This window comes from Clavelina lepadiformis, chromosome 4, assembly GCF_947623445.1.
Source record: "Clavelina lepadiformis chromosome 4, kaClaLepa1.1, whole genome shotgun sequence".
Lineage (NCBI taxonomy): Eukaryota > Metazoa > Chordata > Ascidiacea > Aplousobranchia > Clavelinidae > Clavelina > Clavelina lepadiformis.
The window spans coordinates 19,980,481-19,995,060 of NC_135243.1; the positions used below are offsets into that span (position 1 = coordinate 19,980,481).

General features: G+C 36.2%; 1 protein-coding gene across 1 annotated transcript; it reads left to right on the forward strand.

The window, feature by feature from the left end:
• Nucleotides 1-6,834: 6,834 nt before the first annotated feature.
• Nucleotides 6,835-13,831, forward strand: LOC143453024 (4-galactosyl-N-acetylglucosaminide 3-alpha-L-fucosyltransferase FUT6-like). The gene is made up of 4 exons (XM_076954175.1): nucleotides 6,835-6,911; nucleotides 9,628-9,825; nucleotides 11,444-11,669; nucleotides 12,550-13,831. Exons 1-4 carry the CDS (start codon nucleotides 6,835-6,837, stop codon nucleotides 13,153-13,155), a joined length of 1,107 nt encoding a protein of 368 aa, XP_076810290.1. The 3' UTR covers nucleotides 13,156-13,831.
• The last annotated feature ends 749 nt before the right edge of the window (nucleotides 13,832-14,580 follow it).

Sequence of the window (14,580 nt, forward strand, 5' to 3'; positions counted from 1 at the left end):
CTGCTAATTTTTGCCCATTCCCGTAATTCTTCAGCACATTTTTTACACACAATGCTTGTCTTGGTCACCCAACATACCAGTGATAGCAAAGTACACAGGATACATATGCTTTACAAAATCGGTCATTACTTTCTTGTTACTGTAAACTGTTTGTATAGGATAAGATATACTCTTCTCTTAACAGAAATGTTTTTGCGAAAGAACTGAGCAAAATGCCACAATAACAGAGAAAAAAGAAGATTTCCTTTCAATTAAACATAACGTCACAAATTGTGTATGACAATAGTGGATAGTTAACTCGCATTAAATGAATCAAATGTGTGATGTCACAATGCAATCTACAAACACGATCAAATCACCTATAATTGACAATAGAAATATCAAAAACCTTAAAAATCTTAATCGTTTGACCTGATAGAGAAAAACTAATGTAATTCTTGGAATCATGTGTCAGAACTTAGCCGGTATCAGTTTTAAACTTTTGGGCACCAAAAATTGTCTTGACCAGTGTGCTATCAACGATGAATGGTGGAGTCGATATTTTTACAGAATGAAGGTCAGGTATCCAAGGGGCAGCCAAGCCCACAGTTATTAGAAAGCATAGATTGTGCGGATAATTGGTCCCATTGCTAACTCGATAATGGAAGAAAAAATGACCAAAAATCACCGAAACTCCTAAACTTTACATTGGCAAGTAGCCTATACCTCCTTTTCCAACATAAATTAAAAAAAGAAATAAAAAATTTTCACTGCGGATTATGGACTGCGCCATAATCCACACCGAAACGAGGTACTCTCCCTTTCAGGAAAGCTTGATCAGTGCTCAATGCAAGTGTGTTGAGAAACACTGAAACAGGTGGAGAAGTTCAAGTACCTGGGAATCCTATTCACGAGTGATCGAAGGCAAAACACTGAATTAGAGTATTAGACACTCGAATCGGTAAAGCAAGCGCAGTCATGTTTGAGTTTCAACGATCGATCGTCTCGAAGCGGGAGCTTTTTAAAACTGCAAAGCTCTCAATTTATAAGTCAGTTTTTTTCCCAGTTCTCAACTATGGTCATGAATCTTGGATAATGACGGAAGAATGCGTTCACGGGAGCAGGCATCAGAAATGGGATTTTTTAGAAGGTTTATGGTGTAACGTTACTACAAAAAATGCGTAAAACCAAAACCCGTAAATCTCTAAGTGATGAGTCCCTACTTCTTCGACTTGAGAGGTTCCAACTACGATGGTTTAGTCATGTCATCAGAATGTCCCAGGAAAAACTTGCAAACCAAGTCATGCTTGCCACACCTACCGATAAAAGACTAACGGATCGACCAAGAACCAGGTGGTACACAATTACGTAACTGATCTGGCCTGGTCACGACTAGGTATTTCTTTAGCCGAACTGACAGATGTGGCGAAAGATCGTGAACTGTTCCGGAAGCTCCTAGAGCTCCTGCCCTCACGACTATCCTGAGAGGAAAAAGTGATTTTCAAAGAGAGAGAGATAATAATAATGCGTATATAAATTATACGTATCAGAATCTTCTAATTAGACCGGTAATTAAAAAGTCATGCTTATTTGATTCTTTTGAAAAAGAGCGTGTTGTTGTGTTTCGGTGTATTTAAACTTTTACATATGTTTAGCTAAAAATCTCGCTTTACCAGCACGATTTCATTACGAATTTGATCTAAATACAAATAACAGCATGCAAAGAACTGTTACAGATTTTCTTTTGCCAGATCCTTTTCCACCGCATTCACGGCCCACTCAAAGCCAACGAACGTTTTTCGATGTAACTCGATTGTATTTCATATGAGATTAAAGACTTTCCTATCCGTTTGGGGCTTAACTTTCGGGACACACGTTCAAAACAATTCGATAAAATATAATAAAAGCAACAAGAGCGGATCTGAGGGACCAACCAAAACAACAGGTCCTCGTCCTGAACGCTCGTATCTCGACTGCCTTCGAAGGCCACGTTTTCTTCCCAAGGAAACCACTCCCGCCTGAAGCCCATGCATGAAACCAACCGAAAAAAGACACGTAATGATTCCGCATTCGACCACATCGAAACACTTGAGGCGGCAAAGAAAACAACATGAAATAAAGCAGTGGACAAGAGAAATCATGGTGAAAACAAACAGAATAAAAGCTAACTGATAATTAACTAACAAAAATATAAGCGTGGGAAAACACACGAAAAACAAACAAACAATGGTGCGAAATATTATTTTGCCACAGAACCAACAGAGTTTTTAATCAGCAACATTCTAAAAAAGAAGTTTTTTAAAAAGGAACTTTTTAAACAGCAACTTGCCATTGATTTGATATGTATTTGAACAATGCTTAAACACCAACAGCTATGGTGACGTCACATCCGTTCTCCGCACAGTTTTCTGAAAACGTTTATGCCAATAACTCGTTAACGAAGAAAGATAGAACAATTTCGTTTACGTTTTCGGAATCACAGTATGTTTTTATCTTTTTTGTTTGAAAACATAGATTGAAAATGACTCCAGTTTCCTAACATCAGTTACTTGAAATAATACTTAAAACTATAAAAAAAATATTTTCGCTATTGAAAATGCTAAAAGAAATCAGCAGGATTTACATAAAAACTCTAAATGCGACAGTAGTATACAGAGTAGTATACAGAGTCGCCGCCCTAGGATACTCATTGCCTTAAGTTTCCAAGTTACGTCACCATTGCTTTAAGGCAGTTACGTTATAGTTTTAGATCCTTAGCGCAGGAGAATATAGGGCGTTAAACAACTTGTACGATGCCTTGGAATATATATGACGTCGTATGATAGATGTCGAGTTTGCAAAACAAATTGGATCGATATTGGTTACAAGCAACTAGAGATGTCAGGTTTTCGTTTTATTGTTTTGCGAAGCACAAAAGTCAAGTGTTGTTGTGTACAGGTAACTAGAAATGTTCAGAATCTAGAGGGATGAAGCGAAGACAATTAGACTAGCCTTTATGAAGAGAAAGGAGTAATAGCTATTGCTAAAACGCTTTGAAAGGATTGTTGCGTTTCAAGTCAGTGCTGAAACACAACACGAAAAAAGTAATTGTTTTCTAATGCCAAACCAGTGCAAAAGGAATAATATACAAACATACAATAATAATAATAATAATATACAATATACAATACTTCCATAGCGAAGTGTGTTGATCGCAGCAAATTAGAAATATAATAAAAGCATAAGCGAATAGTATCTGTTGTATTAGTTTCAATTCAGTTTGAACAAATGCAATTAAGAATTGAATATGAAATAGTGATAACAGATGTTAATTGTAGATTAATAACCAAAATCCTGTTGTCTTAGGTACACTTTAGTTTGGTAAAAGCATGACGAAACAATATATAAACAATGTATGGCTTAATTAACCTGGTCATTTTTTTTCATATGCAACTATTTTTTGCACATTAAGCAAGGGTTCTTAAACTTTTTCAGCTTACTTACTCCCACAAAATAGATGTATAATCCCTGCTGTTTGACATTCCAAAAGAACCTGTATCCATTTATATGCATTGATTCGTTTGTATATTATCTGTGGAGATATGATAGTGAGAATAAGCAAGAAGCAACGAACTGTTTGTATTCCATTGCGATTAAGTTTCATTGTTTATCGAGATAGCAGTAATTTAAGTTATCTCTTAAGTTATGCAAACGGGTCATCTTACCGCGGATTTCCCAGATCTAGAAAGCGACGGGATATTTTTGAGACAAGTTAGAGACCCACCAGGACAACGAAGTCGTTACATTCCACCCGGTAGGATGGAAAATCATGTTTGAGAACCAAGTTTCAGAGAAACGAAGGTTTTGATTACGTCACAATCCTATTTCTGTTACTGCAGTTGATCCAGCACGCGAGACCTATTGTCTTTCTACTTGCAAACTATTTCCCAGAGAAGTACAGGTCGATGTTCGTAAGTTGGCTTCTGCTGGTATTAAAAAGAGGACCAGGTGCTTCAGGTAACTTGTTGTTCTTTTAAAATAATACTGTAAAAAAAACTATTAAATTGGAGACTTGGATACATAAAATACGGGACTTCACTTCAAAACAAACCAATACGTTAAAGCAAGTTGTGTGAATAATTTTACGTTCAAGACCTATAACAAAGCAAATCTCAATTTAATTCCAGTTGCGGTAAATCTGGTGTACCGACACTTAATCACGCGACACATAATCACGCGACATTTAATCACCGACACATAATCACTAGGACATTTAATCACGCGACACATAATCACTAGGACATTTAATCACGCGACACATAATCACTAGGACATTTAATCACGCGACTTCGATACGTAATCACGCGACATTTAATCACGCGACACATAATCACTTGGATGCGAGTCCCCGACAATTGTTTTGACTCCGTTGCGCCAGCTTTCTCTATAATGTTTCTTTAAATCAACACCAGCTTCATAAAGTCTAATTGTTATATTGTCCGAAAGTATAACCTATGTAATATCTAACATTATTCTACTGTATTGTCACCGAAGCTCTTGACCAAAGTACCATCAAAACGTTACACCGTAAAATACAATGCTACTTGTTTTGTGTCGGTTTTGAAACTCTGGAACAATGCCAATGAATAAATTATTACAATTTACTATCACGACCGCCACATCTCTTTGTATCTATAACGACTAGTCCAGTCTACAGACAATCTCGTTCCGGATACGGCCCGCGGGCCCTAGGTTGCGGACCCTTGGTCTATACTCTATAGCTTGCCGCTGTCTTACAGTTGTAACTCGTGGTTATTTCAATTCAGGGGACATTACTATGACTAGACAGTTAATCACACGACATTTATACAGTGTCTTTGTCTATACTATAGCCTGCCGCTGTCTTACCGTTGTAAATCGTGATTATTTTAATTTAACGGACATTACTATGACTAATAAAAACGGAACGATTCAGTGGCGTGGCAAACTCTACCAGAAATGTCGGGGCGAACGGACATTAGGGCTACTATGACTAATAAGACAGTGCAGTTTAGCTTAACATCGAAAGGGAATCAATCGGTGCTGCACAAACAGTACGAGTTTGTCAAACACCGTGAGTACGCAAACGGAACGATTCAGTGGCGTTGCAAACTCTACCAGAAAAGTCGGTGCCAGGCTCGTATAACAACCGAAGTGCAGTTGCTTACATTTCCTATGCATAACATTGCTGTAAATTGTAAATGTAAAAAAATATTGTAAATGTGTGATTAAATGTCGCGTGATTAAATGTCCTAGTGATTATGTGTCGCGTGATTAAATGTCCTAGTGATTATGTGTCGCGTGATTAAATGTCGCGTGATTAAATGTCCTAGTGATTATGTGTCGGTGATTATGTGTCGCGTGATTAAGTGTCGCGTGATTAACTGTCACCAAACCGGTAAATCTATATCCCAGAATGGGAAGTCGAAGATGACCCGAAACTACTCCGATGGCATAGATCCAATTGTGACATCATTAACGGAACGGATACAAGAAACAAACAAATCGGTTCATTTTGACAAAGACTTTAACTTGGGTTGTAAGAAAAAAGAAAGCATCGAACCAATCTGAAATATATTATCTGTAACACCAACAAAGCGTTAAGACGGATCGATGCTTAATACGTTTCAAAAGCGATAATGAACCGAACTAATTCTTGTAGTATCACTAAGCGTCAAGTTAATTTGCCTTACTATACTACAGTTTATGCTGTCATAATAGAACGAGTTACGTGGGTGATTAGCGATTCCCTTTTCATATGACGTTACATCAACTGCATTGTAAATATTGGTAAATTCTATATTCTATTATTCGTCAATTCGGGCAAACGCCACCCCATGGCCATCGAAACGAGACAAGTTCAGCAACACGACCTCCAGCATCCGAGAATCCACTGGCCTCAGAAGATCAAAGAAGACCAATCACAGCGAAAACATCATTACAAATGGCATTGGTATAACATCAAATTCACCAAACGCCACGAAGGCAACAATGTTTCAAACAGCTACATTTTGAAATTTTTCGTGCTCCACCCCTTCACCTAGTGTGGTTGCGTTAACCATGACAAATCTCACGTAGGAATCTTGCAAATAATTTGGGGAACATGAACTTGTTTCCATGTTCGAATCCGGTAAATCCCCGCATGAAGAGCGAGAAATGTCATCTTCAAACTTTCCTTGATCGCTCGTCATCGTGGCCTGCTCATAGGATTCGCGCAACTACCAGACAAATTGCAAACGCAGGAATGTATTATTTGGGTGAGGCTCATACTTTCAAGCTTAGTCTCACTTATGACATAAAAAAACTTGATAAGTTGTATAATTACAAAATAAAATATTGTCCAGGTGTAAGAGATCGAGCAAAATGTTGGTATTGCAACGGAGGATTACAAAATAGGGAGAAAGATGACGATCCATAGGAAGAGCACGCCAAGTGGTTTTCATTGCTAGTTGAATTTTCTGTCTCAATGAAAGGGTTTTGATTTGACAGATTTGGCTTTTTTATTAATTCTATGTTTGACAAACTTCTATCTTCTGTCTAGGTGCGAGTTCGTTCTTCAACAAAACGGTCCAGATTATGTTGATGGGATTGCCTTTCGATTCCCCAATTTAAGAAGACCGTTAATTCGGAATCCAGAAAGTCCAAATCAACTCAGGAATATTCAGTCAGAACCAATATAAGCCTCGTTAAGGCGTGTTCGTGAATGCAATCTTGGTTTGTTTTTTGTTGTTATCTATTTATTTGTTTATTTTACAAAATGGACATCTAATTGCTGGCCCCGAAATCATCAATCCCAGGGAAGAGGTAAGATCTCTAGAGTAGAAAATTGACGGATAGATGTCTTCATCCGAACTGGTGGAGCAAGCAAAACAGATTGGATTCGACGAAAGAATGATAAAAACTGCTTTGAAAAGGTGAAATTTTGTTACTGATTTATGTTTCTGTCAAGAAAGCTGTCCTAATTTTTTTTTAATTTTAATTAGCTTCAATTTGTTAATAAATTTGAAAACCGATCTTTCTACAGGAAATACGTAACCACTGGTAATGGACTTTGAAGGCTTGAAATTCTCTTTGTGTCTATTCTTGCGATGGAGGAAGAATCTTTTTTCAATAGATCTAAAGAAGAAAGATCAGCATCCGCAACAAATAAAGCAACTACTTTAACATCATCCAGCAATCTATCTACAACATCCGGACTTCAGGAAATTCGTCGTTTTCAGGAAGAAAGAATATGTAAAGTTTGTGGAAATGATGATTATCAAGCGATTGTTGTGCTTATTCCATGCAGACATATTGCTTGTTGCGTTGGTTACCCTGAAAACGCATCGACTTGTCCCATTTGTCGTTCGCGAATTCGAGAAAAAGTCCGATCTTTTATTGTTTAAAGCAAAAGTTTGTGGAATTTAAGTACCACTTTTGCAAGTTATTTTCTTGCTTTTTTAATTACATTTCAATGTGAACGATTTTAGAAGATCTTAATTTTATTATTATATAAGACTATATGATGAATTTATTAACATGCTTTTTGCAATAAATTTTTAGAAAAAACAAAGCAATCCTATTCTCAGATAATTCGTTTCCACAAAACCCAAGATGTTTAATTCCTTTTTTTACGTAGCCTGTAGTATAGAAACCTACAAGATGTTTAACGCATGGTGTCGCTAAAGATCTAAAATTACCCTTGCATCTTAAATTAGTGAGTTACCTGAAGGTTATGGCGACTTTATACTACTAGCAACCAGTCCAAATACATTTTTTTTATCATAAAACGCACTGACGAAATCGCGTATTAATACTTGAATTACTAAATCTCGGTTGAAATTAAAGTGGATGTTCACCTATAAGTGCAAAAGTTTTATGCTGGCATTTCAGCGACGCAATGATAATCATATCATAAATACTACCTAACCATGCAAATTTTCTGCTTTAAACCATCAAAATTTCCATGTGCAGTGAGTAAATGTTACAAACCTAGCAACGTAGATTTTACAGGTATACATACGAAAATTTATGAAGAAAATAAGTAATATTTGCAATATTTTTAGGGAAAGTTTCCAAAACTTTTTGCACAAACTGCTGCCAAGACTTAGCGGTTTATTTTACGAAATTTTTTTACAGTGTAACACACTAGAAATGATAAGAGAACGGATTTTATTCACAAGAAATAGTGCAGCTTATGTTACCTAACTAATATTTAACTTAACTAGTGACCCGTGACGGTAATCTTATTTACTTTACTACCCACGCCGCGACGTGACGGTGATCTTATTTACTTTCGAACCTATAAGGCTAGTCTGAACACTTCTAATACAAAAGAGTGATGTATGGTTTCCTCGTACGTGTATTCAGTGGACAAAAAGTTAGATGGAAGTTGATTTTTAAATCTGAGAATAATTGTCAGTTAACATTCCTGTACTGAAACGGGGAATTCTTCAATAACAAATATTATTGCAGTTGTTTGAATTGAGTAGATAAATAAAACGTTTCATTTAAAAACAAGAAACGGGTGGAATATAGCTAAAGCGGATACTTAAGTGCGTAACTGAAAGTTCTTGCGTTATTAAGCCTAACCTAACTCACACTGATGTATTTAGATTTATGATGGTAAATGTTAAACTACAGCTTACCAAGCTCAGTTTTGGCTGAAGCCGCTATGGCCTAGTCCGATGCAGCTGATTGACTTAAACAAGAATGCTTCATCTTGCAACATATTCTATAGCTAGAACATGCTGACAGTACAGCAAGTTATTTGTAGTATTTATGTTTAATAAACGTCAACTGCAGCTAAGCGCCTACCTGTTCTGTCACTTTCCATCATTCTAAAAGGCTTTAGTCTTTCTACCTTTATATAGAGCAGGCATGCACAACTCAAAACAGTACACGGGCCGTTTTAGGGAAAAAATTTTTTCGCGGGCCGCGTGCTAACATTGTTGTAACTAACGTGTAGCCTACTTTATATAATGTGACCGATTAACCGTCGAATAAGAGATATTATTGAGAAGATGGTTACTGTCAAGAGACGGTTGCCTCTCGCACTACAGTATGTAGTTGTTTTTAACGCTTATCGGCGGTAAAGCATCGGATTTGTTGATTATGTAACTGTAACCGTGGAGAAAATACCTGAATGAGCGAAATCACGGAATATCTCGTGGGCCGCACGAAAAGGTTTCGCGGGCCGCATGCGGCCCGCGGGCCGTATGTTGTGCATGCCTGATATAGAGTACCAGCATACTCGGTTCATAAGACAGCCATTTTGATATAACATGGTGACGTCAAAATAACCGCTACCTTTGTCGTAATTGCATGATTTCTCAAACGTTTTTGGCAAAAACTGCTCAATCACAAAACATGATTGAAAAATTTTTTCTTCTTAAATTTTTTACTGACTATTATAAACTGTTTTTAGACTTGTTTCTCACTTACTAGAATTTATCAAACAAAATTTCGGCTTAAAATAAGATGATTAAAAAAGCGTTATTGGCCACTTTTCTGTATTCTGCACTTGCGGTGTTGGCTGTTTTCTTATGGTTTGTCTCTAGAATACAGACTACTACACTCTATGAACTTTTTCCCTCGAAAAAGGCACAACTTGTACATCAACCGCAGCCATCTGCACCAAGCACCTTGAAGAAAATTGACCTGCAAAAAACCTCCTCTGATTTTATATTGGGGATATCCTTGGAATGATAAAAGCAGTGGAGCGCCAGTTGGGGAAAAAATTGGCATTTGCGACACAACCTATGACCGAAGTAAAATAGTTGAAGCAGACGCTATCGCTTTTCATTACACAACCATTCGTGCAGAAGATTTGCCTTGGAAATATTACAGGTGCTTATATTTGCTAAACCTTCCTTATCATAGACGTGATAGAACATGTTTTCTCGTTCTCTGAATTTAATTACTAGGAAAGCAAATGCAAATACTGTAGATATTGGAAAAAATAAATGCCTGTAAATGGTATAAGTAACTTAGTCCATGTAGAATATTTTAATTTTATTTCCTAATTCTAGTAAATCTCGCTTTTCTTACATTCTATTTTACCTGTTACTCTCTAAAATCAAACTAGAGTTTTCGATTGTAGAGCAAGGAAACTGTGGAATAAAGCTATAAACTATTAAGTCGTTCTACAAAACTAAACTTTTTTTAAACTACAGTAGATAAAAATCTTTGTTTTTGCAGCAAATATAGCATAAGTTTCTTATTTTTTCTTGGATAAATGTAAAACAACTGTTTTCGCGTTAAAATCAATCCAGTGAAGCCCGGTTTGACTTCGATATTGTTAGATCTGTTACCGGTCTATTGTGTTCTAAACTTCTAAAGGCCTCCTCACCTAATCATATGTGGGACAATTGCAATATGTTGGACCGATATCATATGAGGGGCCGACATCATTTGCGGAACATTGATTATAAAAGTGTGTTTCGAATCTGTAACTTTTGCATCGTTTCTTTACATCGCGTTTTTTGCAATGATTTCGCCACTGTTTCTTGGATGAAAATACTATTATTATCCCACATAGTATAAACTGTAACCCAACTTGCTACCTGGAATATATGCCAAGACTAGCCGCAATACGGAAATATTGTGAAACTTGATTTACACTGGAAGCGTTCGCCAGCGTACAGTCAGGTAATTCGTTTGCAGGTTATGATTATTAATGTTTTGTGTTGAGTATTTTATTAGGTATGTCTGTTTCGTATAAGGTGCTTTGAAATATCGACTGACCAGACTGCATTACCAAATGACCCGAAAAAGATAATTTATTGTACAACACAAAATATTAAATAACTGTTCAATTGATGTGCACGCTTCTTTTATTTCCATTGCATCAGTAACCACTGCCTGTATAAAAAAAGAAACTTTTTTTAAATAGACGCTTACATTTTTGTAGCTATATACTGCACAATACAAAACGTATGTATGCACCAGAAACATTTTGTGACTTTGTCAAACGTCACCTTGTTTAATCAAAGCTAATTTATATATGGTCGTTTGCAACGGGTGGCAAACGACAGCTCGGTTGACGTTGCTAAAAAACTTCCGAGCAGAAGGAAACAATGACTTTTTGTCAAAACTTGTGAATAATTATTTATTCAACGCTTTGACAACAGTAACAATGGAAAGTTGCAACATTATACTACAAACATTATATACTACAAACATTATACTACAACATTATACTACAAAAATTCATCAAGAATATGAGCTGTAAGATTTTTGGTGCATCTACGTTGGAATAGAACAAGTGGTATTAAGTTTTCAAATGCATAGTTTTGAGTTATAATTTATAAAATAGATGAAGACATCACCGCGTATGTATAGGTTGTACTTATGGAAGAAATTGATCTAATTTTTTTATTCCATAAAGTAAACCACACTTCCAAATAAATGTTATTAAACTTTGGTAAATTTGGCAATTTTGTGACGGAAATCTATTTGGTTGCAGAAATCCCAACCAGTTGTTTGTGTGGTGGTCGGCTGAAGGTCCTGCCATTTTGCGTCATGCCGGAATAAAACTAGAAGGCTTTGACGGTTTTTTCAACTGGACCTGGACCTACCGCCGAGATGCGGACGTTGCGCGTAATTACGGATATCGGGGTCACGTTATCAACTCTGTAGCGAAAGGGAAGGAAGTTGTCGATGAGTTGGTCGCAGCAAAAACTGATTTAGCGGTAAGTATTTGAAGTTCTTTACATATATGCAGTTGTATAATTTTTCAGAAATTACTGAAAGTATACTGTAAAATCGTGTTACTTTTTGTTTGTTTTCTTGTTTTTAATATGTAAAACATTTTAGTGTATATATATATATATATTTGGTTAATATATTTGTCCCGATGTTATGATTATAACCATATAATTATAATAATTATTGATGAAATTTTTTCGGCACAAATTTTGCGGTCCTAAGATGCTCGCTATAATTTAGCTCATACCTAACAAGCTTCTCTCTTAGCCAAGTAATTTCATGGAAGAAAGCCAGACTTTACATAAAGCATAACCCTTGCTTATGCACATAAACCAATTCCGTTAAATTTTTTACTTCTTTTCTTCAACCTCAGTAGTTTTTGTTTAAAAGAGTTGAACTTGAAACCAGGGCCGGAATTGGACCATGAGATGCTATTCCATTTGTGAGGCTCCTTATTTTATTTTTGAAGTCAGAATCGACTGTGCGTGCAAATCAACCAATGTTCCTAAAAAAAACAAGACACTATTTGCATGTTCTTAATTTTGGGATGTCTTTGGTACAAAATGGTATACCAAAGGTGTCAAAAAGCCCGAAAGACGAACCCCTGCCCTAAATATACGACGTAAGGTTCTCTAAAGCAATTAAAGCGGCATCAATCCCAAACTTCGAAATTGAATTTCGAGGCTCCTGGACTTTGAGGCTCTAGGCTTCAGACTGCGTAGCCTGTTGGTAAATCCGGCACTGGTTGAAACTTAACCTGTTTTATTGTTTACGTAAAAATAAGTGTTTGTTACATTCATAAACAATAAATACACTGTAAAATACACCCTCTCATTTCATCATGTTTTATGTATTATCGTTTAGGTTTGGATAGTTAGCGGATGTGATTACACACACGGTGCTAGAATGCGAATGAAATACGTCAAAGAGTTGCGAGAAGCCGGTCTTAATTTCACAGGATACGGAAAATGTTTCGGTCGACCCGTACCGAGAACGAAAGACTTTACTTATCCTCATGATACTATAAAAAATTACAAATTTTATCTGGCCTTTGAAAACGCGTTGCATTGCACTGACTACATTACCGAAAAGTTTTGGGACAACGCCTTGAGAAGTGGGGCCGTCCCAGTAGTTTGGGGACCAAAAAAGGAAGACATTCTTAGAGTTGCTCCTTTGGACTCCTTCATATTTGTCGAAGATTTTAAATCACCCAAGGATTTGGTTGAATATTTATTGTACTTGGATAAAAACGACGCAGAATACCGAAAGTTTTTCGGTTGGAGAGAAGACGAAAACATGACTGATGAAAAAATGATCAAATTAACAAAGACGAAGTACCCTGACCTGAACGTGCAAATGTCACTGAAGAACTTTTGTGATAAACTACTGGAAAACAATCAAACAAAAATTATCTCTTCCCTGAAGGAGAAATTTTGGGATTCGAATCCCAGTGAATGCCTAATGCCTTAACAACAAAAGGTAAACAAAGTATCGTGTCAAAAAACATACAGTTACATTGTAATGAAAGCTTATCGTGTTTGTCAGTGTAAGAATGTTGCATTAGTCTAGCGAAACTGTTTGAAGCGTCAAAAGATAAAAATTACCAACATGACACATTTTTATTAAAGATTCCTTGCATCTACAAACGATGTTTAATTCGTTGACCTATTTCATTTTATTTCATACATTTCATAACTCATAAATTCATTTTTTATAGTTCATAAATCATACAGGTCATAGCAGGATTCTTACGTAGCTATACCGTTTTCATTGACATCGCTTAAATGAACACTTTATTTATATTTACAAACCTTGCTTGATGTCGCGACTAAATTGATTTTTCTCGCTTTGTGGAATGTTTGAACACTATAAAGACTTCGCCATTCATTAATAGGCCTATTAGTCCTGGATCGATATTACTTGCGTATGTATCTTCTATGAATGTATGTTACGAACTTTGTATATAACAATGCACATGTTACGAACTTTGTTCCTCACTTGTTATGTGGTTGCTTATCATTGTGTTTTCGTTTGAAGCGTTTTTACGAATTGGCACCTTTTGCGTGTTTGTTCTTAACTATTTTAATCACTTGATTTGGCACCCTTGTTAAATATAAAGGTTGTGCGCTTTTTATAGAGTTTTTTTAACCGGTATCTGCCTTTGAACGATTAAATATGGCTTTTCAAAGACCATCGGTTTGTTTGATTAGCGTGACAACGCTACACTGTACTGTGTACATAGTCACTCGCAGTTGAGGGTGTTGCGTTTCACCGTAAATGTGAAATTAAGCCTAGTTATACATGAACGAGTAAATAATCGTTACATATAGCGATCTTCTATTCTTCTACGCCATGCTAGTAATCTTCGTTACGGCATAAAAGATACTTTCGCAGGCCAGCCAGGCCAAGTTTGATCTGTTTGTGGAATATTAAATAAACATAAAATATTTCGCAACCATCATTTCACAAAGTTTGTGTTGAACTTAGAAATCGGAACATAAGTAATGAGTGTAGTAAAAGTTACATTACAAACCTAACGAAATCCAATAAACATTTGTGTAATTATGTAACGAAATAAATTCTTCACTCAATGCTTCACTCTTTGTTATAAAACATGTTTAATGTCAACCGCTTTCATGAGAGACGTGAAACGAACGTTCGTACACGATAAAGGTTTTGTCAGTAGTTAAATATTAACCCGAAATCCTTGGTTATCGACTTCACTTTAATCTGGAATTTTATGTGTGATGTGATCGTCACGTTGAGTCAAGCTATCATGTCCATTCTGTATCTTTTTTGTTTTTGACATATACCTTTTATGTGCAGAGTTGTTAAGCAAACAAAAGTCTTCTGGCATTACAATTAACTTTGTCTTTTTATTTGAATATCCATTTC

Bases quoted from the DNA above. Each gene is read 5' to 3' on its own strand.
- LOC143453024 (XM_076954175.1), top strand. From the start codon at position 6,835: ATGTCTTCATCCGAACTGGTGGAGCAAGCAAAACAGATTGGATTCGAC. The intron at 6,912-9,627 runs GTGAAATTTTGT...AGCACCTTGAAG, and splicing joins ATAAAAACTGCTTTGAAAAG to AAAATTGACCTGCAAAAAAC. The intron at 11,670-12,549 runs GTAAGTATTTGA...ATTATCGTTTAG, and splicing joins CAGCAAAAACTGATTTAGCG to GTTTGGATAGTTAGCGGATG.